The 26,489-nt window shown below is 36.8% G+C and overlaps 1 protein-coding gene across 3 annotated transcripts in view; it reads left to right on the top strand.

Annotated features, from left to right (window-relative positions):
• Nucleotides 1-26,489, top strand: part of Tenm1 (teneurin transmembrane protein 1) — a 599,693-nt gene that overhangs the window by 503,134 nt on the left and 70,070 nt on the right. For all 3 annotated transcript variants that reach the window (XM_042682396.1, XM_042682395.1, XM_042682394.1), the window contains one exon: nucleotides 870-1,102. In XM_042682396.1, coding sequence (XP_042538330.1) covers nucleotides 870-1,102 — 233 coding nt within the window. The remainder of the gene's footprint in view (nucleotides 1-869; nucleotides 1,103-26,489) is intronic.

The raw sequence follows: 26,489 nt of genomic DNA, 5'->3' as shown, positions 1-26,489 counted from the left end.
GATTTGGGGAACACTTCATTAAGGAGATAGTGTCTAAAAAAGGCCTCATAAAGAATATGAAAATGAATTAAATGAAAAAGGGTTTATGTACTACCACAAAGAACATTACGAAAATTTTAAAGATAAAAACATCTCGGAAAAGTGGATTTTAAAGCACCTTCTGTTTCCTACAGTACAGAAAATATTCCAGGTCAGATGATGAAAAGTTACAACTAATATAATGGCAGAAGGGGTAGAAAAAGAGAGTGATTCTGAAAGCTAGTTCACAAAAAATTTCATGTAGAAAAGAAATAAAGGATGAATCAAGAATGGCCTCCAGGTTTGGGGTTAGAATGAAAGTACATGAAGTTAGATTGGAATAATGAGACTATCTCCAACTAACCAACAAAAAGCCAGAAGCGAAGCTATAGCTCAAGTGGTAGAGTGTTAGCCTTGAGCAAAAAATCTCAGGGACAGTACTCAAGCCTTGAGTCTAAGCCCCAGGACCAGCACACAAAACACACACACACACACACACACACACACACACATGCATTCACATGAACATGCACACACACACACACACACACACACACACACATACATACATAAAATTCTGGAAGTTTTCTTTCTTCTCTTTCTATTCTCAAATGGCCAGTATTAAAATGTCAGCATCATTAAAGGTTAGCAGTACACACTGGATTTCTTTTCATATGTTTATCCATTAATAGAAAAACAAAGAATTTCCTGTCCCATTGGTACATAAAACATAAAAAATACAGAATTTCTTTCATCTATTAAAAGATTTTTCCATTTGTAAAAAGAGGTAGACCCCAGGGGGTGCATATTGAACAAACTGCTTTGAATAACTTTTCTTTTCTCTCCCTTAGCACAAGTCCTGCTCACAAATATTACCTGGCTATGGACCCTGTGTCTGAATCATTATACCTATCAGACACCAATACTCGAAAAGTCTACAAGTTGAAATCTCTAGTGGAAACAAAAGATCTATCCAAGAATTTTGAAGTGGTGGCAGGGACAGGTGATCAGTGCCTTCCATTTGACCAGAGTCACTGCGGAGATGGAGGAAGAGCATCAGAAGCTTCATTGAACAGCCCTCGAGGTAAGAAAAAAAAAGTATCTTTAGTCAACTAAATATTTCATTTGACTTCACAGAATTCTAATGCTGTGGCCAAAGTGCGCTCTATTGATCTATCTCAATATTCTGCCTCTGACAAACACATTCTCTTGTCTATCCCAGCAGATAGGCACATCCAGGTTGAAGTTTAAGCCAACATATATTAAAATGATCCTAATAATCATTAAAAGATTGAATGTTTCCTTTCTGATTGATGAATAACTATTTCCCAGAGCCCTTAGAATGCCTTTTTCGACAAAGGAGGGGATAACAATGCTCGATAGGAAATGTACTCATTACCTTACCCATGTAACTGCAACCCTGCTGTACAATATCTTTACAATAAAAAATATATTTTAAAAACACACAAAAAAGAATGCCTTTTTGGCTCATTGACCTTGGTCAGAGGCTACATTATGGAAGATCTACACAATCCAGCAAAGGGTTTTCTGGATTTAAAGGGTTAGCTGGGTCTAGAAGGTGCTTCTAGGACCATGCTTTAGTACTTTTGTTTGCATTGGGTGAGATCAGATCTGTCTGATCTTTCCACCTCAGTCAAGTATATTGAATAATATAGAATATCACAGTTGTTAAACTACTTTCAAAGAGCCTTTTTCCATTAATTTAACTAAATTACTATTGAAACTACTTGATATTTTCAACTTTTATGATGCCTAGTATAACAATTTCTTTTTGTTTTGTCTTTTATGGAAACTCTCCCTTCATTTTATTTGTTTTAAATTTACTTTTCAATCTTCAAGAACTACCTTTCAACTCAATTGCCTGGAATTTAGTGAACAAATTTACATCTCCCAATTAACTTCACAGTTTCACTTGGATCATTTACCCATCTGAGTGCACTAAGCTGAAGGATGTCCAATGTAGACTGCCACCATATACCATCTACCATATCTGCTTAGTTATTTAGTCGCTCTTCTCTGTTCTTTCTCTAAGATGTGTGTATATTTTTTAGTGAATTTTACAAAGAATTCATTTTACTGAGTTTGGAAAAATCAATGAATTTTTACAGTATTGCACAAATAACATATATTTGTTACAAATAATTAGAAAATAATGGAAATTTTTAATCAAAATCACCATAAGTTTATCACATATAGAAAACCACCATTAGCTCTTTTAGTATTTTCCCTTTTTCTTGAAAATAATGTTTTAATTCACTGAGTAAAATATTAGACAATGCTATTCTATAACCTGCTTTTATGAATATGTTTCCATGCCAAAAAATATGAGGTCAATGTATTTAATTTGTTAGACAGGCACTCTTTATTTCAAATATTAAGAGGTTACTCTTTAGCCATTTGACATTTGCCATATTGGGATTATGTTGCTACTAGTATCCAAGGTTAAAGCCTTCAATTGCCTTAAGTTCCTTGTCTTTCATAAAGCCCTTCTGGCTAACCCTAGATCATTAAATCTGAATTTTGTTAACAGTATCTACACTACCGAATTAGTACTTAAGTTATAGTTTGCAGTTTTTGCTTTCTACCTCTTTCATGAGTGGAAGATTTTTTTTTCTCCTAAAAACTAAATTGCTTGAGATGAAAACTTTATGTAGTATTTTCTAAAATTCTCAACCTCCCCACCAACTTTTAGCACTGTATTTATTTTGTAAATGATGCACTATAGGGCTTTTTGTTGTAAATGATCCATTAAGTAACTCAATTGTTTATGCCAGATACTCTAAAAAGGAATTTCACAAATGCTTAAATGGGGTGACTGTCCCCTCTAAGGCAATATATCTCTCCCAAGTATTATGACAAAGTGTTTCCTTTTCTGTCTGCCAGCTCTCACTCCTTATACATAGTAGGACCACAATAAATATTCTATAAGAATAGCTCAGGTGTAACATATAGTCAACTCATTTTTCAAGAAAATATATTAGGCTGAGTCGGACCTTTTACACAGGTTTTAAATCTCTTGTGGTTATTATAAGGAATTCTACATATGAAATAGTAGGAATCAAGCTGTATTATGTCTGAAATTGACATCCTTCTGAGATGCTGATAGTATGAAACCCATTCATTTCACATACCACATTCAACCTGTCACAAAGAGAACAAATACCTCAATTTTTTCCAAATAAAGCAAATAATTGGTTTACAACAGCTATGTTTTTTTTTTGTTTTAGGGGTGTTTTTTAGTTTTATTTTTGTTTCAAAAGTAGTAATAATAGAGTTCTGATGAACAGGATTTACATGAACTCTTGAAGCAGCAGTAATGAGTGTCACAATTTGTGTATCTGTTAGAGCTAATTTTAAGCAAGTTTTTTTTCTGTCATAACTAGTAGTATATTTTCTTCTGAATTCAGTTATTCATCTTTCTACCCAGAACTGGTGTTTACCCTAATCAACTACACTTTATTCATCCAAAGCAGTAAGGGTCCTAAGAACATGAAGTTCAGTCTACATGTTCATTTTGGGCAGCTTTCATATAATACTCCTGAACCTGATACTGTCAACCTCTTACCTGATCCAACAACTGAATTAGATCCCCTAAGGGAGTAAGATGTGTGTATTAAACCAGGTATCCACCACATCTCTTTCAGCCATGTTAACAATATTTGAAGACCTTTCTCACACTCTATGAAATCAATGAGATCACAGAACCTATCCCCAGACAACAGTCACTCTGAAAACACTGGACAGAACACAGCTGCTCAACTACAGCCCCTAGCCCCATGCTCAATATAGAGAACACTCACTCGTCACTGAATCATAAGTGACATTCTCATTATATGGAATGCCGCAGGGCAATGTCAATAGACTTCCATAAAAGGAGAAAAGTATGCAAAATGTTATTAAAACAGTGTGAAAATTGAGAGTTGACTATTGCTAATTGCTAATTTTCAGGTTCACCTGCAGGTTTTTTGCTCTCAAGAAAGACAAGTTTGTTTATTTTTTACCACACAAATACCATGCACAACAGGTCCTTCTTTCTGACCCCTAGAAGACAGCAACAATTAAATAAATTTCTTTAAGGAGTGATTTGATTTTTCTTTCTACCTGGATGTTCATAAAGCAAAGCTAGAGAGCAGTCAAAAATGTAAATGTACATCTAGAAAGTACAAACTAGGTTAAGAAAGATAGCTTTCTCTCAGACTTTAACAAGCAAAATATTGCAATTATAGGCAGACACTCCAACATATTCTTCATTATGCAAGGTAAGTCAACTAAAAGTTAATCTGTGAGCCAATTAATTTACTTTCCAAATCTAAAAATAGTGTGAAATAAAATTTACTTTTGAAGTCATTCATCCTAGAGTCAGAGTAAGTTACTAAATCAGATTAAAATCCTGTGAGCAAAAGGTTAAAAATAGTCAAGAACCATGGGAATTTTGTTTTCTTTTATGTTTGTTAAGAAATGGTAGCAAATTATGGTGAATACCAGGATAGAAAGCCTAAACGTTCTTGTTCAAGCCATGTAATAACGTCTCTTTGATTGACTGCACAAATCAGAATCTTGCTGTGGTTTCCTTTTCCTCAAGGCTAAAATATGTGTTTAAAAAATGATTCCATTGACTGGTTTTGTGACATCAGGCATTTTAACACTAGGCCTTGAAATTCCTCGATTGTACACCAAAAGGCTCAGAATGAGCAACAATATATTATAACCATAACTTAATGAGTACCTAATGCACTGTGATAGATATTTTCTATGAAGTATCTTTAATCTTCACAACAATACATGCATTTTTACTGTAGCAAAATTCTTATTGGACAGACAAGGTAACAGAGATTTGGATATATTAAAAAATATCCCCAGGGTTATAGAGTTTAGAGCACAACACCAAAACTCAAACCACATTAGCCTGACTGCAGAAGTCCCATGATGAGGGGCTAAAGGCATATTTCCAGTGGTAGAGGATCTGCCTAACAAGTGCAAGACTCTGAGTTCAATCCTCAGTGCCACAAAACAAACAGTGGAAGAAAAAGCCTGAGCTACCTCCATTCTCCCACCCAGTGTAGCCCTGCTAAAATCCATGATCTCTGGGAATGATAAACATATTGGTGAAATTTCTATCCAGTAGAAAAAACATAGTTTTATTTACAAGGTAAATAACAATTAGCTTAATTTCCTTTTTCTATTAAAACCATTTCTCTGATTTTTCTGACCTAAGAGCATTCCAATAGTACACTACAAAGCTTTCACAAATTCAGTAAATGTAATTATTCAGATAAATCTCCAGGAAACCTTATCACTTCCCTTTGGAAGATTCTGCAATTAGGAACTCCACAAAATTTTCCTTAAGGGACCAAGGCAGGAAACCTTCATTTTATTAAAATTCTTGATTACAATAAAAACTACAAATTTTGTTTGAAGAAAAAATGGAAGTGTCTCCAAATAGAATTTCACATGATAGCCTCTGGGTACTTCTCTTGGGAAGAAGTCTTTATCTTCTCCAGTTTTATATGCTTTGATTTGAATCCCACTAAAGAGAAACATTTGCCATTTTACTCATCAATACTTCAACGTAATGGGGCAAGGAAAAAAGTTTAGCAAAGAGGTTGATGGAGTGTTAATCCCTGGCATTGTATATGAGTTCGAACTGACTTTGAAAGATGCTTTTAAAACATGCATGGATGATGTAGTTGAAACTTAGGTTCCATTTATTATTTTTACTGCAACTTTCTTTAATTCTACAGAGAACTCAAACTAATGAGTCATGTAATAGATGACCAAGTACTTAAGCAGAATGTGAAATGGTACTAGGTGGGGACATAAAACAAAATTTCTGACAAGCTGAATGCATTTATTTTTTTGAAGTAGCTACAAAGGGTGACAGAGTGATAGGACAGGACAAAATTAATCAATTACTTAATTTGGTTTTCTTGGGACCTCACCAAGGATTTGATATCTGGTTTCATGTATGTCTTGAAGCAAACTGACTTCAGAAGTCAACAGAACTTAAGCAATATCCACATGAATGCAGTTGTTCTACAGAAAAGATATCCTTATATCTTGACAGCCTCAGAAAAGTAGTTTTAGCATGACACTAACCATGCAAGAGTCATTTTAATTCTATTGGTAATTGTGAAATCTTGACATAATAAAGTCTAGATGCAAGTGATCTGTTTTCATCACTTCCTAGATAAAATGATGGTACATCCTGAAGCTCTACTTCTTCCCCTAGCATCTATCTGCATGCTGTTCTTAAAACCTATATTTATGGATAATGGAAAGATGCTAAGACTATAATCAGTGACTTGTTGTTGAAGTCAGTGGTGTGTATAATACAGAAACAGCAATGAGAATGCTCTTTTGGTTCTTCAGTGTGATGAGGGAAGTAATGTTTTTTTCCTAAATTCCTTTAGTGTATAATTTGTCCTGGTGGCATAGCTATTTGTATGGTCAGTAAGAACAGCCTTCAGCAAAATTACAGAAAAGCAAAACATTAATGAAATGAATTGTGTATTTATGAAACAAAAAATAATTCAGTATTGTTGGAATAAAAATATTTGAGGGTGCCAGGTACTGGTGACTCATGCCTGTCATCCTAGCTACTCAGGAGGCTGAGATCTGAGGTTCGTGGATTGAAGCCAGCCGAGGCAGAAAAGTCTCTGTGAGTGAGACACTTATCTCCAATTAACCACTCAAAAAAAAAAACAGGAAGTGACACTGTTGCTAAAGTGGTAGAGCACTAGCCTTCAGCACAAAGAGATTCAAGGACAGTGTGTAGGCCCTGAGTTCAACCCCACAACCAATTTAAAAAAATGAGAGTAATACGAAAGGCTGAAGCAGAAGTAGAAAGTTAAGCAAAAGATTTAAAACAGGACAATGACAACATAATCTGACATATATTTTGGATAATTTTGATGACAACATATTAAATGACTTGTAGCAAATCAAAGAAACCATTGGGAGTAGTAACACTTAAAGTAGGTTGAAGGAGCTAAAAGGTTCATGGCTCTCCATATGATAACATCAGTGTTCATGTAGAAGTGGATCATTTTTGCTGAAGATGAAAGAGTAAAGACAGGCATTATGGTAAGTAGGAAATATTTGGGAAAATTTCTTAGTAAAGTCTGCTTTTCAATCAAATTCCTAGGCACTTTCCATATGAATTTTCCTTCAATATTCTTGTTTTAAATCAGAGATATCCTGAATAAAATATGTTTGAAAATGTCTGAAAACACAGGCAAAATATTCTTTATCCCTCAATGATCCTGTGCTATTTTCACTTATGGGATGTCCTTCTTAAACTAAATAATTGATTTCCCAACCTATTGTTGCTACAAGAGAGAATAGTTAAAATCTATTACGAAGCCAAAATGAGATTTTAGCCTGTTTCTACAGTTTGTCTGTTGTCTCTGCATATGTTGAACAAAAAAGTTTTAACTTTAGCTTATGTCAGCTGCTGGAATTTAAGAATTTTTTCACCTTTTGTTTCAATCCAAAAGCCATAAAGCATTGATGAGAGAAGGCAAACAAGAGGAAGACATTTACACCCGGCTTTAGCTAGTTGCCTATTTGGTGTAGGGGGAGCATCAGTAGTTCAACAAACCTCAATTAAATGCATTCAAGTTTTATATGGCCACAGATGCTTTATTAAGTGGATTTTCTTCACATTTACTTAACTTTCATACATGCATCAGATCCTATGGAACATTAATATTTTACAGGCCAAATACAATAATAGATAATCTTTTTTGGGGGGAGAGGTCTGGTCATGAGGCCTGAACTCTGGGCCTGGGTGCTGTCCCTCAGCTCTTCAGCTCAAGGCTAGCACTCTACCACTTGAGCTAAAGCACCACTTCCGGCTTTTTTCTTTTTGCTTATGTGGTGTTGAGGAATCGAACCCAGGGCCTCATGCATGCAAGGCAAGCGCTCTACCACTGAGCCACCTTCCCAGCCCCAATAATAGATAATCTTAAACCGAACTGCACATAAATCCCAAATCTTTCACTCATTAAACATTTATCTTGCCTAAGTCCTGCAACATTCCTGAGCTTCAGATCCTTATCTGAAAAATGAGAAATCTAGAAATTGTGAGCACACAAGGGAGTTGTTTTATTTGTTTGTTTATTTATTTATTGTCGGTCGTGGAACTTGAACTCTGGGCCTGGGCGCTATCCCTCAGCTCTACAGCTCAAGGCCAGTGCTCCACCACTTGAGCCACAGTGCCACTTCCAGTTTTCTGGTGGTTAATTGGAGATAAAAGTCTCATGGACTTTCCTGCCTGGGCTGGCTTTGAACCTCGATCTTCAGATCTAAGCCTCCTGAGTAGCTAGGATTACAGGCGTGAACCACTGGTGTCTGGCAAGGGAGTTGTTTTATAATGCATATAATACGCCTAGTATAACACCCAGCATGTTGTTATGAACACAGTAAACATATCTGCTCTTATGATTCCTCTTAACCTTTTGTTGTTAGTAGTAATAATGATTACAAGTTACTCACACATGAAAGAAGTTACTTTGAAAAGAAGGAAGTTTCATGTTCATATTCTATTAGGAATGGTGCCCAAAGACAGAAGCAAGAATCAAGGTCAGGTAGGATTCAGAAACGGTATATAGTTGGGCTAACTTATTCTCCGTGACCTTCAGGAGGGTGCAGTAATTCTAGTACTGGTTCCTTATAAATGTGGAGTTCTGGAGAGCCCCCCAGATCCACCTAAGCAAAATAATTCTCTTTACAGCCTATGATTTTATGCTTAAATTCATTCTGTAAGAACTTTTTTCAGATGTGAGCTTAGTGTTCAGTACAGGAAATTGCCTTGGTGAGCAGCACATTAATTCCTCATTAAAACGCTTTATGGGGTCCTTGAGGGCAAGGAGCACAGGATGGATATGTTTGCATAGATAAGATCACCTGAGTAGGGCAAGCTTAGCTAGGATATACTTGAAGTTACATGGAGAAATGTGTGCTAGATATCTGGTAGAATAACAGGAAAGTGGGCAACTGCAAGAAAAAGACAACAATTTTTTAAAATCATCCTTTGGTATGCATATGGGAATATTCAAGCCTTTTATATAAATGGTACAGTATTTGCATCCATTATGCAAGCCCTACTGTATCCATTAACTCATGTCTAATACAATGTGAAAGCTATATAAATGGTTATTATACTGTATTATTTAGCGAATGATGACAAGAAAAAAGTCTGTGTATGTGCAATACTGATGCAATTTCTAATATTTTCACTCCATGGTTGGTTGACTTCAAGAGTGTAGAACTTGAAGATACTTGGAAAATGTTAGCTGATGTTTACTTTCAAAGAATTGTCTAGAATGAAACATGAACTACTACATCTAAAGACTGACAACATAGAATTGTGGTTCTTTTTTTTTAAATTTAAGATTATAGCCAAAATAATTTTGCTTCCTTATTATAGTGCCTCAATGTTATACCTTTTCTATCTGTCCACTTATGAATCATCTGAGCTTATTAAAAAGAAGAGTCCCTGGCCAAAAAAATGACAGAGCTCACACACTAACAGGCAGCAAATCACTTAAATCATATTTTGAGTGGTGTATTATGGTAACCTATAAATAACTAATTGCGTAAAATTGCTTTAGTAGTTTCTAGATGGCAGCTTTAATTAAAAGCACCAGAGACATTTAGAAGTTTAGAAATGGATGGCATGTAATTTGCCCTTTTACCAACCATAAAATGGTAATTACAGAATTTGATTCACTTCTTCTTATTAAAAGTTTTATGAGAATAGCAAGTTCCTTCTAAATACAGTTTCTCTTCCACAGAAGGTAGTACTTTTGCTTTATCAGTCTTGTCCAGCAGGGTAAGATGTCTTAATGTACAAATTCTTCACAAGTTAATTAGGAAATTTCTTTCAATGCAAAATATTTATTTTTAAGGCTCTTAAATATGAAAGTATATTAGAATGAAAACTTTGTCATGGCTTGTATTGTTCCACCATCAGTACAAGATGTCTCAGTAATTTCAAGTTTAACAAATTCATGGCGTGGACTATAAAAACAATCAAAGAAATGGGAAAGTCATTTCCTGGTGAGTCTAGCATGCTTTGGTGATTTCTAGATTAAACTAGTCTAAAATGCCTTGACAATCCAAGTAATCTAGAATATTCACTCTACAACAGAAGAATCATTGGATGTTTTTAAATTCATTGATCCTGAGAAATTCAGGACAAATGGAGCAAATATAGAAAGTAAAACTCCAATAACATACAGAAAGCCAAAATGTCTTTGGAAATCCATGAATTTACCATTAACATCGGCTAAAACAAAGCTGGAAATGGAACCAGAATGTCGAGTTTATTTTATAATTAAACAACTGATTGCATTTTGGGGCCACTTCAGCCCATGGATTATAGATAGCAACATACAGGGCACTTATACCAACATCACTAATGACAGGTTATATGCACCTAAGAAATATGCCTGCTGTGATATTGTTAAATCAAGCAGAAGCCAAATTTTAGAAATTATCTAAGATGGACAAATGGTAAGCCTGAAACTGATAAAGTGGATGATGTTGGAAATGCCTTCTCTCCATTATGGTCTTTCAATGATGCCCTTCAGCCCTCAGCCCATCTTTCCTAGGTAGAAATCTACATGTTTCACTTCTGTCACTGCCAGTCAGAAGTAGGTAGGCATATGCTGTTATACTAAGGAAACTAGAAACAGACAAGTCATAGACCAGTGTACCACAACTTTAAAAAATGAATTAGTCAGGAGCCAGTGGCTGAACCTGTAATCCTAGCTACTCAGGAGGCTGAGATCTGAGGATCATAGTTCAAAGCTAGCCAGGGCAGGAAAGTCCGTGAGATTCTTATCTTCAGTGAACCATCAGAAAACCAGAAGTAGCAATGTGGCTGTAGTGGTAGAGCTCTAGGCTTGAGCTGAAGAGCTGAGGGACAGTGCCCAGGCCAAATTCAAGCCTCACAACTGAACAAAAAAAAGTGAATGAGCTAAATCTATGTGCAAAATCAATGTTACATGAATCCAAGAGACAAGTGACAAAGGGATATATAAGGTATGATATTATTTAAATATTTTGTTGTGGTAAAATATATAATAATATTTATCCTTTTCATTATTCTAGGTACAGTTCTAGAGTATTATATGTATTTATGTTGCAATCCGACCATTGCTGCCCTCTCTTTCATATGCAATAGATGATATTTTGTCATACTGGGAATCAAACCAAGGGCCTCATGTTTACTAAACACATATATTACCACAAATTTGTTCTCAATCTCATCTGCACACATTTTTAAAGCACAAACACAATATTATATATATATGTTATTTGTGCATAAATACATATGTATAAAAACATATATAAGAATAATGTATCCTAACTTTAGGATAGTGCTTAGCTCTGCGAAAGTGTGTGGTGATAATGAGGTGGAGATTTGTCTATTTCAGTATCATTTTTAAGATATCTAAACTACACATTAACTTCTTTTAAACTTACATAATTGTTTGAAAGTCCATAGTAGACTTTTCTAAAATTGTCTCCAATGCGAAATGTTTCAGAATCTTAAAACGTGTTAAGTCAGAAAGACAGCTTAGAAAGCGACCTGCAAATTCATACCTGACCATTCCATTTTAGAAAGGGATTTATTTTGCTTCTTCATTTGAAATGAGGCCTTCACTCATGTAGAGATGATAGTTAAAAATATCTAATGACTAAGTCACAAGAGACCACATACACACACTAGCTTTAGTTTTGGAGCAAAGCCTTTCAAGCCCCCTGCAGTGACCACCATTTATTCCTTATTTTCTGAATTGGTTGGATTTAAGCATCTTGTATTAGATGCACAGAGCTAAATACAGCTGCTGGTATGTTCTCATATGTGGAGTTCCCTGAATGGCTGATGGTGAACTTTCTGGAAAAAGCCTCAATGTAATGAGTCAACTTTATCATTGAGCAAAGGAAATCACTGTTTCCTTGGGAGTGAGTCTTGGCCCATTTAAACTGTCTCCTGGGAATCACAAACTTAACTACTCAATTGTGGGGTTATCTTCAAGCTTCAAATATTAAAGTCCAGCCAGGAAGCCCCAATATTATTTGATCTATTTTCTTCCAGTTTCATTGACTAGCTCCTCCATTTGGTTTTGAAAAATATCTTGTAAGATTTTCTAAGGCTCTGTCAATTTTGTTAATTTTTTCAAAGAACCAGCTCTTTGTTTTGCTGATTCTTTCTATATTTTTTTTAGATTCTAGTTCATGTAATTCTGATTTAATTTTAATTATTTCTTTCCATCTACTGGATTGGGGTTTATCTTGCTGCTACTCTTTTTCAAGGAGGTTCAGATGTCTTCTTAAATTATTGGTTTCAAATCTCTCCAATTTGTTGATGTAGGAACTCAGAGCTATAAACTTGCCTCTGAGTACTGCCTTTGCTGTGTCCCAGAGGAGCTGGTAATTTGTGTGTTCATCTTTGTTGAATATCATGAACATTTGAATTTCCTCTCTAATCTCTTCCATGACCCACTGGTGATTCAACAGTGTGTTGTTCAGCCTCCATGAACAAGAAAGTCCTCCAGGACTTTCTTTGGTGGCTTTTGGTATTGAGTTCTAATGTTATTCCCTGTGGTCTGAGAGAATGCAAGGTATAACTTCAATGTTTCTGAATTTGGACAAGTTTGCTTTGTGGCCTAAAATGTGGTCTATTTTAGAAAATGTTCCATGTGCTGCTGAGAAAAACATGTATTCTGATGCTGTTGGGTGAAATATTCGGTAGATGTCTGTTAAATCTAGTTGATCTATGCAGCTGTTTAGATCTGCGGTTTCTCTGTTGAGTTTTTGCCGAATTGATCTATCTAGTGGGGAGAGTGGTGTCTTAAAATCCTCAACAATTAATGTCTTTGGATCTATGTGGGATTTGAGGGAAAGTAGTGTTTCTTGGATAAATTTGGGTGCTCCATTGTTTGGCGAATAGATATTTGGAATTGTAATATTCTCCTGAAGTAGAGATCCCTTAATTAGTATGTAGCGACCTTCTTTATCTCTTCTCACGAATTTTAATTTGAAGTCTATTTTATCTGATATTAGGATTGCAACTCCTGCCTGTTTATGGGAGCCGTTTGCTTGGTAGATTTTGTTCCAGCCTTTAACATTGAAAATGTGTTTGTTTTTACGGGCAAGATGTGACTCCTGAAGGCAGCAGATAGAAGGATCTTGTTTTTTAATCGAACTAGACAGTCCATGTCGCTTAATTGGAGAGTTAAGTCCGTTAATGTTAAGAGATAGGACTGAGAGGTATTTGGGAGTTCCTGCCATGTTATCCACCTTCTTGGGGGCTGCGAAAACTGGGTTCTTCCTATGGTTCTTGGATTCAGTTTGGGTGCAGTTTCTTGACCTTTATTGTGATCTTGTTGGTTTTCTATGTGTAGGACGACTTTAACAATCTTTTGTAGGGCTTGTTTGGTGGAGATGTATTGTTTCAATTTTTCTTTGATATGGAAGGTTTTTATTTGGCCTTCAGTTATGAAGGAGAGTTTAGCTGGGTACAGTATTCTTGGTTGATAGTTGTTTGTTTTTAGGGAATGGCATACATCACTCCAGGCTCTTCTTGCTTTGATTGTCTCTGCTGAGAAATCTGAAGTGATTCTAATTGGTTTCCCTTTATAGGTGATTAATCTTTTCTCCTTGACAGCTTTAAGGATCTTTTCCTTGGTCTGAATTGATCCTGTGTGGATTATAAAGTGACGGTGGGATGTCCTATTCTGGTCTGGTCTATTTGGAGTTCTAAAAGCTTGTATCTGAACAGGCCTATCTTTTTGCATGTTTGGGAAGTTCTCTGCTAGGATCCTGTTAAATTTCCTAGACCATTAACTTCCGTTTCTAGGTGCTCCTCTACACCCATTATCCTTAGATTAGGCTTTCTGATGGTGTCTTCCAAGTGTTGGATAGATCTCTCATATTTCTTGGATTTGTCTTGGATGGTTGTATGTTCTTTCTCTATAATGTCTAGGCTGTATTCAATCCCCGAGATTCGATCTTCTGCATGGTCTAACCTGCTGTCAAGACTCTCTACTTTGTTTTTTATTTCTTTTCCTTCTAGTTGGTCACCTTTGATGGCTTCAAATTCTTTGCTGAAGCTTTGTTTTAGATCTTGTATGAACTTCTTTACTTCCTTAATTTGGTGTTCAGTGTTTATTCTCAAATCACTTAGTTGATTGGTTATGGTTTCCTTGGACTCCCATTCCTTCTGTTGGTTTCCATTCAGCATTCCCTTTGTGTGCTCCCCGACTTCCTTCAGCTCTTTGTTAATGGATTCCATGAATGCCTTTAGTGATCTTTGTGTATTCTCATCCTGCTCTCTTAATTCCTGTATTACTATTTGATTAGCTTCCTTCCGTTCATGCGATTCCTGTAGTTCTCTTTGAGTGTTCTCAGCCTGCTCATGCCATTCCTGCCTTTCTCTTTGAGTATTCTCAAGCTGCTCATGCAAATCCTGTATCAGTTTTTGAGTAGCTTCCTCACGCTTATGATATTCCTGTATAAACTTTTGGATTGCCTCCTCTCTCTCCCTATCACGCTCATACAGAGTCCTTTGTATGTTTTCAATCTTTTCATTTATCATGTTTGCCAGCAGTGTTTGTAGAGCTATTTGGGAACTCTCCTCTGAATTATTCATTATCTGTTCTCTCCCCTGGTTATCATGAGTGGGAGTTGAGATACCCAGACTTGCCATTTTTCTTGTGTTTTTCCGGCTTACTCCGCCCATTTGGGATGAAATTAACACCAGTTTTGTGCTAGAACACTATCTTAAGGCAAGCATCAACCAAAGTCTGTATTTGCACAGTCAATAGTCTGCAGATACAATCTAGTTCAACAGATACATCTATTCAACATCAAACAACTATATATTAATGGGCTACGAACCGCAAAGAAGAATTTGGTAAACCAGAAATTATTGTTTAGGAAGAGATGTAGGTAAAAAATAGGAATAGAGTGAAGGCACAGGGAGTGTTAACTAAGTCCTAATCTCAAAGCAGGAAATAGGTTGGATAGGATGAAAGTAGACAGAGAGAAAAAAAAAAAGAAGAAAGAGAAAGGGAACAAAAAGAGATCAGAAAAAATAGAAAGGTAAAAATTAAAAATATTATACAGAATCGAAAACGAACTATTCAGAGAAGAACATGAATATAATGAGAGAAGGGGAGGGATAAAAAGATGTGAAAAACTTAAAAATAAAAATACTTAAAATATTATATAGGTATAAAGAGGTAGTACTGCTATTAAGGAATTTAAGTCTAAGAGGTTTTGAATTGAGTAATAAATTTGTGGATTAAGTGTGTACACAATAGGGGATAAGGTCTAATAATCGACTACGGATTTATCTGAGGATGTGCAGAACAGCAATTAAGTCACATAAAGAAGAACGAAAGAGAAGAACAGGTGAAAAGGATAAGAAAGAATGAAAAAAGATCAGAAGTTCAGTAGAGCTAAGCAAAAACAAAACAAAAAAAAACAAAAACAAAAAAAAGAAAGAAAAACGCACACACACTTATACTCCTAAAATAAAATTCTAAGAGGAAAAAAAATTACTAGAAAACAATTTTTTTTCAAAAAAGGTAAAAATTAAAGATTAAAAAAAATTTATAAAAGGTACAACAAAAAAAAAAGTTCTTTGATGTTTTTGGGAGGAGTGGGAAAAATCCTGTGTCTCCCTTGTGTCCTTAACCAGCCTCTTGTTGGAGTCTCTGGTCTGCTTGGAGTCTCTGTTCCTGTGGCTTGGTTGGTTACTTAATTCAGTTTCTTTGAACAGGCAGAAAAATGCTCTGCGATCATCCTCCCAGGTTAGTTCAATGGGAGGGAGATCTGCTTTGAGTATCACAAAAGAGGTAGATGGCTTTTTCATCAAGTTTGGAGATGCTGTGATGAGGCTAGGTTCTGGGTAGAGTTGAGGCCTTTCAGCAAACAGTAGCTTTTCCCGGGGACTGGTTTGTGAGAAACTCACAGAGCCCAGCCTGCAGCCACTCTCAGGGTTTCTGTTTACTGAATTTCAATTGATTGTCGAGGCTGCTAAAGGGAGGGGCAGCCTCTGGCTCTGATTTCCCAGTTAAGAAAGCCACTCCTGGGGCTGGCGCCCGAGCTGGGTAACTTTTCCCTGGATGGAGCTGAGTCTGGCAGGTCAGGTTAGGCTCTTGTGACCTGTTAGATGACTCTAGATTTATTCCAAGGCCTGAGTTGAAGCTAGCAGCTCCACCGAGCTTTGTCGGTATCCAAGATGGAGATCTCCGGTACTGGTGGGGGAGGGGTGGCCTTCCCTCCTCTGCTCCCTGAGAAGGAGTGAGGATGTTAGGCTTCTACACACGCCGAGTCTTGGTTCCTGGGTCGTCTCTGGTCTGCGAACTGCAGGATGAAGATGTCCGCTCCTTGTCGGTTCTTGCTGGTGTTGAGTAGAATCCGCTCACCCGCCGCGTCTGGCTCCTTCGTCCTGGACTCTCTGTGATTCAGATATGCACGCCGTGGCGGCTGCTGGCAAGTGCTCAGGGCTGTCTCCTTGCCTGTATTTTCTCTCTCTGGCCTAACTCTCTGTCCTGTGATGGCACACTTGGTGTGATTCTCTGGCTTAGGACTGTTCACTGGAACTCTAAAACTGCTTTCTATGCGAGAGCTTGTTTAGCCTCCAGCTTCTCCTCCACCATCTTCCCGGAACTCTCTCACTTACCTTTCTAAGAGTAGTAAAACTGGGAACATTTGGGAAAATAATGAACTAAAGAAGAAGTATTTTAATAATCTTCATATTTTAACTCATTGATGTTTTTAATAAATCAAACAGCACATCTCTCTCTCTTTTTCTCCTTCTCTCCCCCTCTCTTTTTCTCCCTCTCCTTGCTACCCTATTGCTGGTCACTATTTTACTTAATCTGGTCCAGTTTTAATGATACAAATTTATTCAGATAATCAATTAGGTGTTTTAAAAAACTAATTGAGAAATTACTGAAAACAGTGGCTCCTGATTTGCTATAAACTAAAATTTCCCTGGTTCCTGGAAATGTTGGAGATATTTGAATGGTTGAATCAAGGAACCATTGCAGCTGCAAAAAAAAGTAGATGACAGGTTTGCCTCAGTTTGGTTTATTTTACTTTTTGCTAATACTCATTGATTGTTATTATTCTTTCTGTAGTTGTTCTGATCCTAACAAAGACCATAATAATTTATTTGATAAACATATAAGGTATTCCATTATGCAGAAGCTATGCTAATGCTATAGTCAAACATTGTGACCATCTCTTGTTACACAAAGACCTCCTGGTTGGTAGGCAGCGATCCAGAGATGTCATCATCCTAACATCTTTCAGTATATTTAACTGACATCAATAAGACATTAGTACCAATGGCCCATTTTGCTATTCGTAAGACTTGGACTGCTTTTTTCCACTCTATCAAACTTTTATCATTTCCTCTTATATATCTTGTCAGAAAAAGTACCATATGCACTGAACTTCACTATTTGGTTAAGCTTTATACCAGCAAATTCAAAACTTATAAGTGAAGTAAAAAGACATGGACCCTTCCTGGTTAGGAAGACATGGCAGGACCACTAGAGACTATCATCAACATTATATTATATGACATAAACTTTAAACATTACAATTGTTCAGAGAATACAGAGCAGATTAGGATTTGGGGAAATGGGAAGAAGAAAAGGAAAATGGAGAAAAACAAAAAGGAATCTGAAAAAGAACTGGACACAAGGGTAAAGAAAAAAATGAAAATTAGACTCTTGATCTCGCTTCTTAACAGATCAAGTGAATCCCAAACAGAATAAGAAATCAAAAGCAAAAGAAAGAAGGTAGATCAATGGGAAATTTAAAAAGTAACTGTAAGTAGGAAATTAAAGTCCTTTCTGTGAGAAGACTGGTCCTGAAATGCCAATAATTCAATATTTAAAGCATATTCTAGAGTCCACTCAAAAGTATCCTGTGCTGTTAGATTAGTAACTACATGTCATGATATATCTCATTCCTACACACATTTATTTGTATAGATCAGAAGATTCCTACCATCAGATACGATCCGTGAATGTTTTCAATGACCTTACAAGGAAATAGTTACATCAAGATATTTGCAAGTATATGAGTCAGCTCATATACTTGTAATTCTCAAGCCTAAACTTGTGTTGCTTCTTGAAAGATGGGCAGGATTTAAATACTGAGGAAAAAAAGAAAGGGTACAGATAATGGTCCAGGAAGGTTTATGGCGATGGAAAAGTGAGTGGTGTGTTACAGAGTCATCACATATACTGGTTTGATTACAGAAATAATACAGGGTCCTGAGCAGAATGTTCATCACTGTCAGTATGGAGGAAATGCTGACAGAATTACATATAGGTCTTCTGCCATCTAAATCAAACTATGTTGAAGCAAGTAACCATGTAACACAAACCATAGCATGATGCCAGAAAACTGTTCATCAAAACGATAAGTATTAACATCACTTGTTCACCTTTTAGAAAGATTTCACACAGAACAGCTGTTGTTTTATTTGGCCTTTACAGTAATCTGCTGACATGGTAGCTCAGCTGTTATTCTCACCATTCAACAAAGGCAAAAAGCTGTGCACTGGAGAGATTATGTAAATCTTTTCAAGTCACAGTTTCCCACTAAGAGCTTCTAACTTCTACCACTGACTCTTTCCTCCTTTTCTCATATTTCTCATGAACTCTCTCACAAATCTGTGTATTTGCATTTAGAAGAACAGAGGAAGATAAATAGCAATGGACAGCCCAATTTCAGTCAAGATTAGACTAAAGAAGTTACCACTCCACTTTGAATAAAGCATCTAGCTTTTTCAATACCTTTTGGTATAACTTTGTTGTGCCCACAAATTGATAACATTGCAGGTCAAAATGCAGACAAGCAAAAAAACATTACAGGGCATTGTTTATATTGTGAAACAAATTTGAATATTTTGCTCTCACTTACCTGTCATATTTTGTGTGCATGTGTGTGCATGCAGGTATGTCGCTATATTTATATAATAGTGACTGAGCCCAAATCAGTCCTCCTAATTGTATTGGGAACTTTCATTTGGAAGGTTGGGAAACTGTATTCACACAGTGCTCATTACCTTGCTTTAGCTTTTGCAAAGGACTGTCTATTTGGTGAACTGCTCTGTTGACATTAGCTTCATTTGTCAAGATGTACAAATGTAGGAAGAATTTTAAATAGGCCATCTGTGCTGTTTTTTGAATGAGAACTACATGTAAATAATTATCCTACAGTAATGTTCATTCTTTTTCAGTAAGCCCATTTTTGTGACTAAAAAGCACTTAGTTCTTCATATCCTGCTTTTATTTAATATTCAGGCCAAGGTATTCTACGTAGTTTACCTTTTATATCACAGTCTCTTGGATTCTCACATACCTGCAGGAAGACTCATTTTCCCTACAGTGAAAGAACTGCAATTAGTTTTTTGCTGGTCCATGGGAAATAAATGAACTTTGCTTCCTCCAGATAATTGCTCACATAAGGATCTTGGAATAACAGAGGCATTTCTTTGAAATGTACCTGAGTCGAGTTCTACATATATATGCTTGATGTTTGAAAAAAAATTTAAGGAGGGTTGTACAAAGTATTCATCTCAAATTTAGTAAACACTATTTGTTTTATCACATGTCTGCTGAGTCCCCTTAAATTTCACAATGGGGCATTTTTTTAAGCAAAAAACAAAGCAAATGATGCACATTTTAGTTTGAATTAGAACCATCTACTCACCCCAAACACCTACACCAACCCCTAAAAAGCAAGGGAAAATAATTATATATTTGTATATATATATATATACATATATATATATATATATATATATATATATAGAGAGAGAGAGAGAGAGAGAGAGAGAGAGAGAGAGAGAGAGATCTCATTAGTGTCATTGTTAAATGTTGATACACTACTACCACTTTTGGCCCAGAATTTTCTTTGACAAATTTCAAGGCATAAATCTTTACTTACTTGATTCTCTGTATGAAAACTTTAACCATTTTATAAAAGCTTAAAGGCTTTTACCTCAATAGTTCAGTAGTACAGTATTTCCCCTAAGCCAGCAAAATTGTTTGCAACTTACTGCCTTGTCTCTATGGTGAATCTCACATAGGGCACTGTGTTTACAAAGGTTACATAACACTTTATATACTTAAATCTTATTATATTTGTCCAATATAGAAAGCCCTAAAATGCTGAAACATGGTCTATGTGGAAATCTTTATTATTCTAGGTTTAGAAAAGTCACTTTCAGACAGAATTACAGCAATGACTGTACAATTAGGATACCATTTAACACCTCCATAATACTTTATCCTCTTGAAAATCCTTTCATTTCATTGGCTCCTGTAAGCTTCATGCCCTTTTACCTTATGTAATAGGAAATATATATATAGTCTAGAAAATCAAGACACTATAGGGTTAATTGCTTTAACCAAAGCCTACAGTAAATATGTAACAAAAGTCAGCCTAAAAGGTAGATCCTCCACCTTACTTTAAAGCCAATTTTTTCTCAGCTTTTCCTTAAGTACTTCATAGCAGAGCAAAGTAAGGAAAAATCTTGAAACATCTATGTTCTTTTTAATCTATGACATGGCAAAAATAGACAATATTATCACTTCACAACACAAAATTGTTCTAGCAGAGCAAAGTATATGTGTTGTATTGGGAAACTCTGTATATGTCAAATTCATTTGGAGTTAATTCCATTAATGGGCTGTCATCTATTCATTCTTAATAAACAACACCCCCTTTGTCATACTCCAATAATCACTAATTGGTAAGCTTTTAGAGAGAATATTATTACATCCTATCTATAAATTTATATCTATAAATTTATTTTTTGAAGTAATTCATATATACAGTTCACCTCCCATCCATCTTTATTTCATTCAAGATAGATATGCTTCAACACATGGAAATTTATTCTATGGTTTTGAAAAGCTTATTGAACATTTGCCCAGATCTCCTAGATTCATTGAGATACTAAAATGAGTCATAAACCAGTAGTGATGGTATAATCCAAGCTAATTAGAAAGCAAAAGCAGGGGGCTGGGAAGGCGGCTCAGTGGTAGAGCGCATGCCTTGCATGCCAGAGGCCCTGGGTTCGATTCCTCAGCACCACATAAGCAAAAAGAAAAAAGCTGGAAGTGGTGCTGTAGCTCAAGTGGTAGAGTGCTAGCCTTGAGCTGAAGAGCTGAGGGACAGCGCCCAGACCCAGAGTTCAGGCCCCATGACCGGACCCAAAAAAAAAAAAAAAAAAAGAAAGCAAAAGCAGAAGGAATGTGAGTTCAAATCCAATGTTGGCAAAGGTAGCAGTAAGATACTACTGTCTCAAAATAACAAATAGAAGGAAAGGCCTAAGGTGAGGGATAAAATGACACAAGTGGTAGAGCTCTTGTACAGCATGTAAAAGGTCCTGGGATAAATCTCTGAGCTAGGAAGCAAATTTATGAAGGAATAAATATCAAATTCTTACCCTCAAAGAGGGTATTGACTTGACTGAGCATGAGTGGAGAATTCACTTAAAAACACATAAATAGCAGTTTTTGTGGTTTAGAAGACATGGTTTACAGAGATCATGATAAATTTGAGTTTTTAAGGGAAGTTTCATGAAACAGAATCCTTGAGAAAAGCTTCCGTATACACCATGCATGTTATGCCAGTTTTCGGAGAGTTGGAATGCACATGAACACAGAAAAAAATACTTTTAAATTTAAAGAACATTTTAAGATCAACTGGCCAATGTCAGTTGCACTATTCAGAGCTCAGTACCAGAGATTGTGCTGACACCTTGAAAAGCTTAAGATATCCTCTAGAAGTTGATTTTAACCTTTTATCTGTCTCATAAAATTAAAGAGCAGATTGTGGTAGAAAAAAATGTGCAGTATTTCAGTTGTCTAATTGCCAAGGGTGTAGATGAAGAGAACTTTATGACTACTTTCCAAGGCTTATATTCTGAAAAGGCTTCATTTTTCATATAAAATGGTACAAATGTGGATGACCTCAACAGCTGTAATTTTAAAAAATTAAGTACAGAGATGCCTTCTGCCAACATTTGAAATTGGTGTTGCACATAGCCAAAAAGTCCTACCTTTTGTGTTACCTAATTTGAAGGTTTAACTACTGTTTCCAAGCTATTAAGCTCCACATCTGGACCCCAGTGATCACATCAGCATGCCCCCGTTCCTTCAGTATTGATTAGCAGCAGCATCTTTCCCAACAGGTGATAAATATAGTAGTAACCATCCAGGCAGCCCCAGCTTGAGAATTATGGTATTTATTCATTGGAGGATAATAAAACAAGGGAAGAAGTCAAATAATTTTGCCTGTAATTTGCAGCCATTTCATACAGACTGATGCTTCAAAGAGAAAAGAGCCTGCAGTTCACATAGTATATAATGTCCCCTGCTTTGCATAAGACATTGTGAATAATTTCTTTTACAAGATGCACTTTATTTATGAGCAAGTCCCTCCATAGAAGAAGCTGATTAGGGCTTAATGCTGATGAATGGAGACAGTACCATTCACACTTCCAGGTTACAGTCTGTCAGTGCTTTCGTTATATGCACTAATTTACAAGGATTTATTTATTTTCTCACAAATGTACAAATGTGCTCCAAGCTGAACATGCTGTATGGGCACCTGAGCCCAGTGTTTTTCTTGGTGGGGTGGATAAGTATAAGGTTCCAAGCTGTTGTGTTTTTCTTCCCACCTCTGGTCCCATCCACTGGGCATCACTGTATAAACTTGGGCTAAGATAGGAAAGTAGGAGAGAGAGAGAGAGAGACAGAGACAGAGACAGAGACAGAGAGACAGAAAGAGGGAGAGGGGGGACAGAAAGAGGGAGAGGGAGAGGAAGAGAGGGAGAGGGAGAGAGGGAGAGGAAGAGAGAGAGAGAGAGGGAGGGAGAGAGAGATTGTCTTGCTTGGTTTAATAATTGAATACTGGTTAAAATTTTAAATAATCTTGGAAGTGGTTTCTTAATGCAGTTCAAATCTTTTCTTACTCAGTGACTGTTCTTTCTACTGTATTTTAAATGCTAATGTAAACACTGCCAATAACCACAGCAATGGACGTAATTATTGGAACAAATTATGCCTACAACACTAGGTACTAAGTTTTGGAGATCTGGAGACAACAGTAGCAAAATATGAAAGTAAATTGAATGGGCAGATTCTGCTTTCAGAAGGCTTTATGTGATCTGAAATCACTCACAACTCCTTCTCTAAAAAGTAAAGCTTAAAATATACTGGGAATGTGTCACCTCCTCCTACTCAGTCTCACAAGCAGGATCATCACTTTCCTTGGGTTATACATCCCTAGATTATAACAGTACTTGTTATAGGAAGGGAAAAAAAACTCCTCAGATGATGAACAAAATTAAATTTCTCTTACCCACCTAAGGTTTCCAATTTGATATTTACCCCCAAGTGAAATTTTCAATATCCCTTAAATCTCACCAGTGTGTTTATGTGCTTGTTGTTCAGTTGTCTGTTGGTAAAAGGAAAGAAAATTTGTACATATAAAATATTCCTATCATCCAGTTCCCTCAAAGCCCTTTGTACTATTTCTTTTTCCACCCTAGGCACACATGTAGCCCAATCAAAATTAATTAGTTTTAAGAGAAAAAGTGTGTCTGAAATGTGAACTATGATAAAAAGAAGTTGCTACATAAATATATGAAAGAAGAAGAGTGTACAAACTGTCAGCAGAATAAGCCCTGAAGGCTGCCGAGTAGTGAGAATTTAATCAGCCCAGACTTATTTCAAAGGGCAGTCATCTGTGGAGCTCAACTGACATGAGCAGAGATAGACACAAGTTCACAGTGTTTAGAACCTCAGAAAGATTAAAAGTAGAAAAACCATGAAAAGACAAAGAATTTCTTTCCTGGATAAGCTGGAACTTTGCACTCTGATGGACATAAAAGTGTGGTAGTCATGGAACAGAATTGTCTTTCTGTTGTGAGCATAAAGATGCAAAGACCTAGAGTTAGAATCTCAGATGTTTCCCACCAAGCACCCAAAGGCTTAGTACCAATGTGACATTTTGGTGAGGTGGTGATAACTATAAGAAGTGGGGGCACACAGAATCAGAATCACATGTATTGAATATATTGTCTCCTCCATGGAACCTATATTTTAAAGAAAAGATGAGTTGGGCATCAGTGTTTCACACTTGTAATGTTAGCTACTCATAAGCCTGAGATCTGAGGGCTGTGATTCCCAAAAAGGAAAGTGTATGATACTCTTATCTCCAAATAGCTACCAAAAATCCAGAAGGGTAGCTGTGGCTTAAGTGGTAGAGTGCCAGCCCTGAATCAAGAAGCTAAGAGACAGCATTGAGGGCTTCAGTTCAAACTCCACTGTCATCATAAAAAAGAAGGGAAGGTGGAAGGAAGGAAGGAAGGAAGGAAGGGAGGGAGGGAGGGAGGGAGGGAGGGAGGAGGAAAAGAAAAAGAAGTACAGGTGGACTACTTGGAAAAAAGATACAACAAAAAGGGGAGAATAGAGGGTGATTATGATCAAAGTCCATATGTATGAAAATGCCATAATCACTGCATCCGATTTTGGTACCCTGGTATTGTATATACGTTTGTCTGAATTAGGGAAGAGAAGGGGAACAACAAAATGGTGAGAAAAAGGGACAAAGGGGGAACCAATGCAATGGTGATACTCACAAGACAGTATGTTGGAAATGATCTGTACAATTTGGCAGGGGGGGAAGGCGGGGATTGGGAGGGGAGGGAAAGAGGGTTAAAAATGAGGGAAGGGGTAACAAGCTAGACAAAAAAATGTAATCACTACATTACTTATGTAACTGTAACCCCTCTGTACATCACCTTGACAATAAAATTTTTTAAAAAATATATTATAGCAGAGTAAAAAAAAAGAAACAAATTACCATAATGAAATCCATTATTTCTGCAATTAATATATGCTAATAAAAGTGTTTAAGATACAGGTTGACCCATTGTAACAATGAGATGTACAAGATACTATATTGAAAACAAACTTTACAACTTCGCCAAGGGGAGGGGGGAAGGAGGCTTGGGGAGCTGGGAAGGGAAGAGATACTAGGGGAAAACAAAGGAGGGGGTAAAAATGCTCAATAGGAAATGTACTCATTACCTTACTCATGTAACTGTAACCCCTCTGTACAGTATCTTTACAATAAAAAATATTTTTAAAAGGTTTAAGGGGTAGGGGCTGGGAAGGTGGCTCAGTGGTAGAGTGCTTGCCTTGCATGCCTGAGGCCCTGGGTTCGATTCTTCAGCACCACATAAGCAAAAAGAAAAAAGCCAGAATTGGCGCTGTGGCTCAAGTGGTAGAGCGCTAGCCTTGAGCTGAAGAGCTGGGGGACAGCGCCCAGGCCCAGAGTTCAGGCCCCACGACCAGACCCCAAAAAAAAAAAGGTTTAAGGGGGGGCAGTGGAGAGACCCTCTTCCCAGTTGGGACCATGAAATAAGTACCTCCTCCCATGTTGAATTATCTAACTATAGGTCCAAAAGCAAGAGAGCCAACAAACCATGGACTGAAACCTCCAAATTGATTAGAGTAAAATAAAATTGACCCTTTTAAGTTGATAATATACAATGTTTTGTTACAGTAACAGAAAACTGACTAAAATAGGACTGCAAATAAATTGGTTCAGGCTCAGTTCTTTTCATATACCTTTTGTGAACTTGTTCAAAATTCCACAGGTCGGGGCTGGGAAGATGGCTCAGTGGTAGAGCGCTTGCCTTGCATGCCTGAGGCCCTGGGTTCGATTCCTCAGCACCACATAAGCAAAAAGAAAAAAGCCGCAAGTGGAGCTGTGGCTCAAGTGATAGAGTGCTAGCCTTGAGCTGAAGAGCTGAGGGACAGCGCCCAGGCCCAGAGTTCAGGCCCCACGACCGGACCCAAAAAAAAAAAAATTCCACAGGATCAGATTCTCTCAACATTAATTAAATCTCTTATGAAGAACAATAATACATCTTATTGTTTTTAATATACTTACTAAAGTTTCAATATGTCTCCCTTAATCTTGATTTCAGTGTACCCAGAATTTGTCAGTTCCTCAAAGTGCAGAACACAGTGTCATTCAGCTAGGAAGGTGGCTCAGTGGTAGAGCGCTTGCCTTGCATGCATGAGGCCCTGGGTTCGATTCCTCAGCACCACATAAGCAAAAAGAAAAAAGCCAGAAGTAGCTCTGTGGCTCAAGTGGTAGAGCGCTAGCCTTAGCTGAAGAGCTGAGGGACAGTGCCCAGGCCCAGAGTTCAGGCCCCACGACTGGACCCAAAAAAAAAAAAAAAAAAAGATATAGTGTCATTCAGCATAAGTTTAATGAAATATTCATGACTTCACTCTTATCTTTGCCCTCCCAGATTTGAGTCCTGATTTTTCAATCTTTTGTCTTACACTAGACAAATTTTACACTCTGTGATA

The sequence above is a fragment of the Dipodomys spectabilis genome, unplaced genomic scaffold (assembly GCF_019054845.1).
Source record: "Dipodomys spectabilis isolate Male_0828 unplaced genomic scaffold, ASM1905484v1 ptg000071l, whole genome shotgun sequence".
Classification (NCBI taxonomy): Eukaryota; Metazoa; Chordata; class Mammalia; order Rodentia; family Heteromyidae; genus Dipodomys; species Dipodomys spectabilis.
The sequence above is the reverse complement of the archived record's forward strand: the minus strand, read 5'-3'. Positions and strand labels throughout refer to the sequence as shown.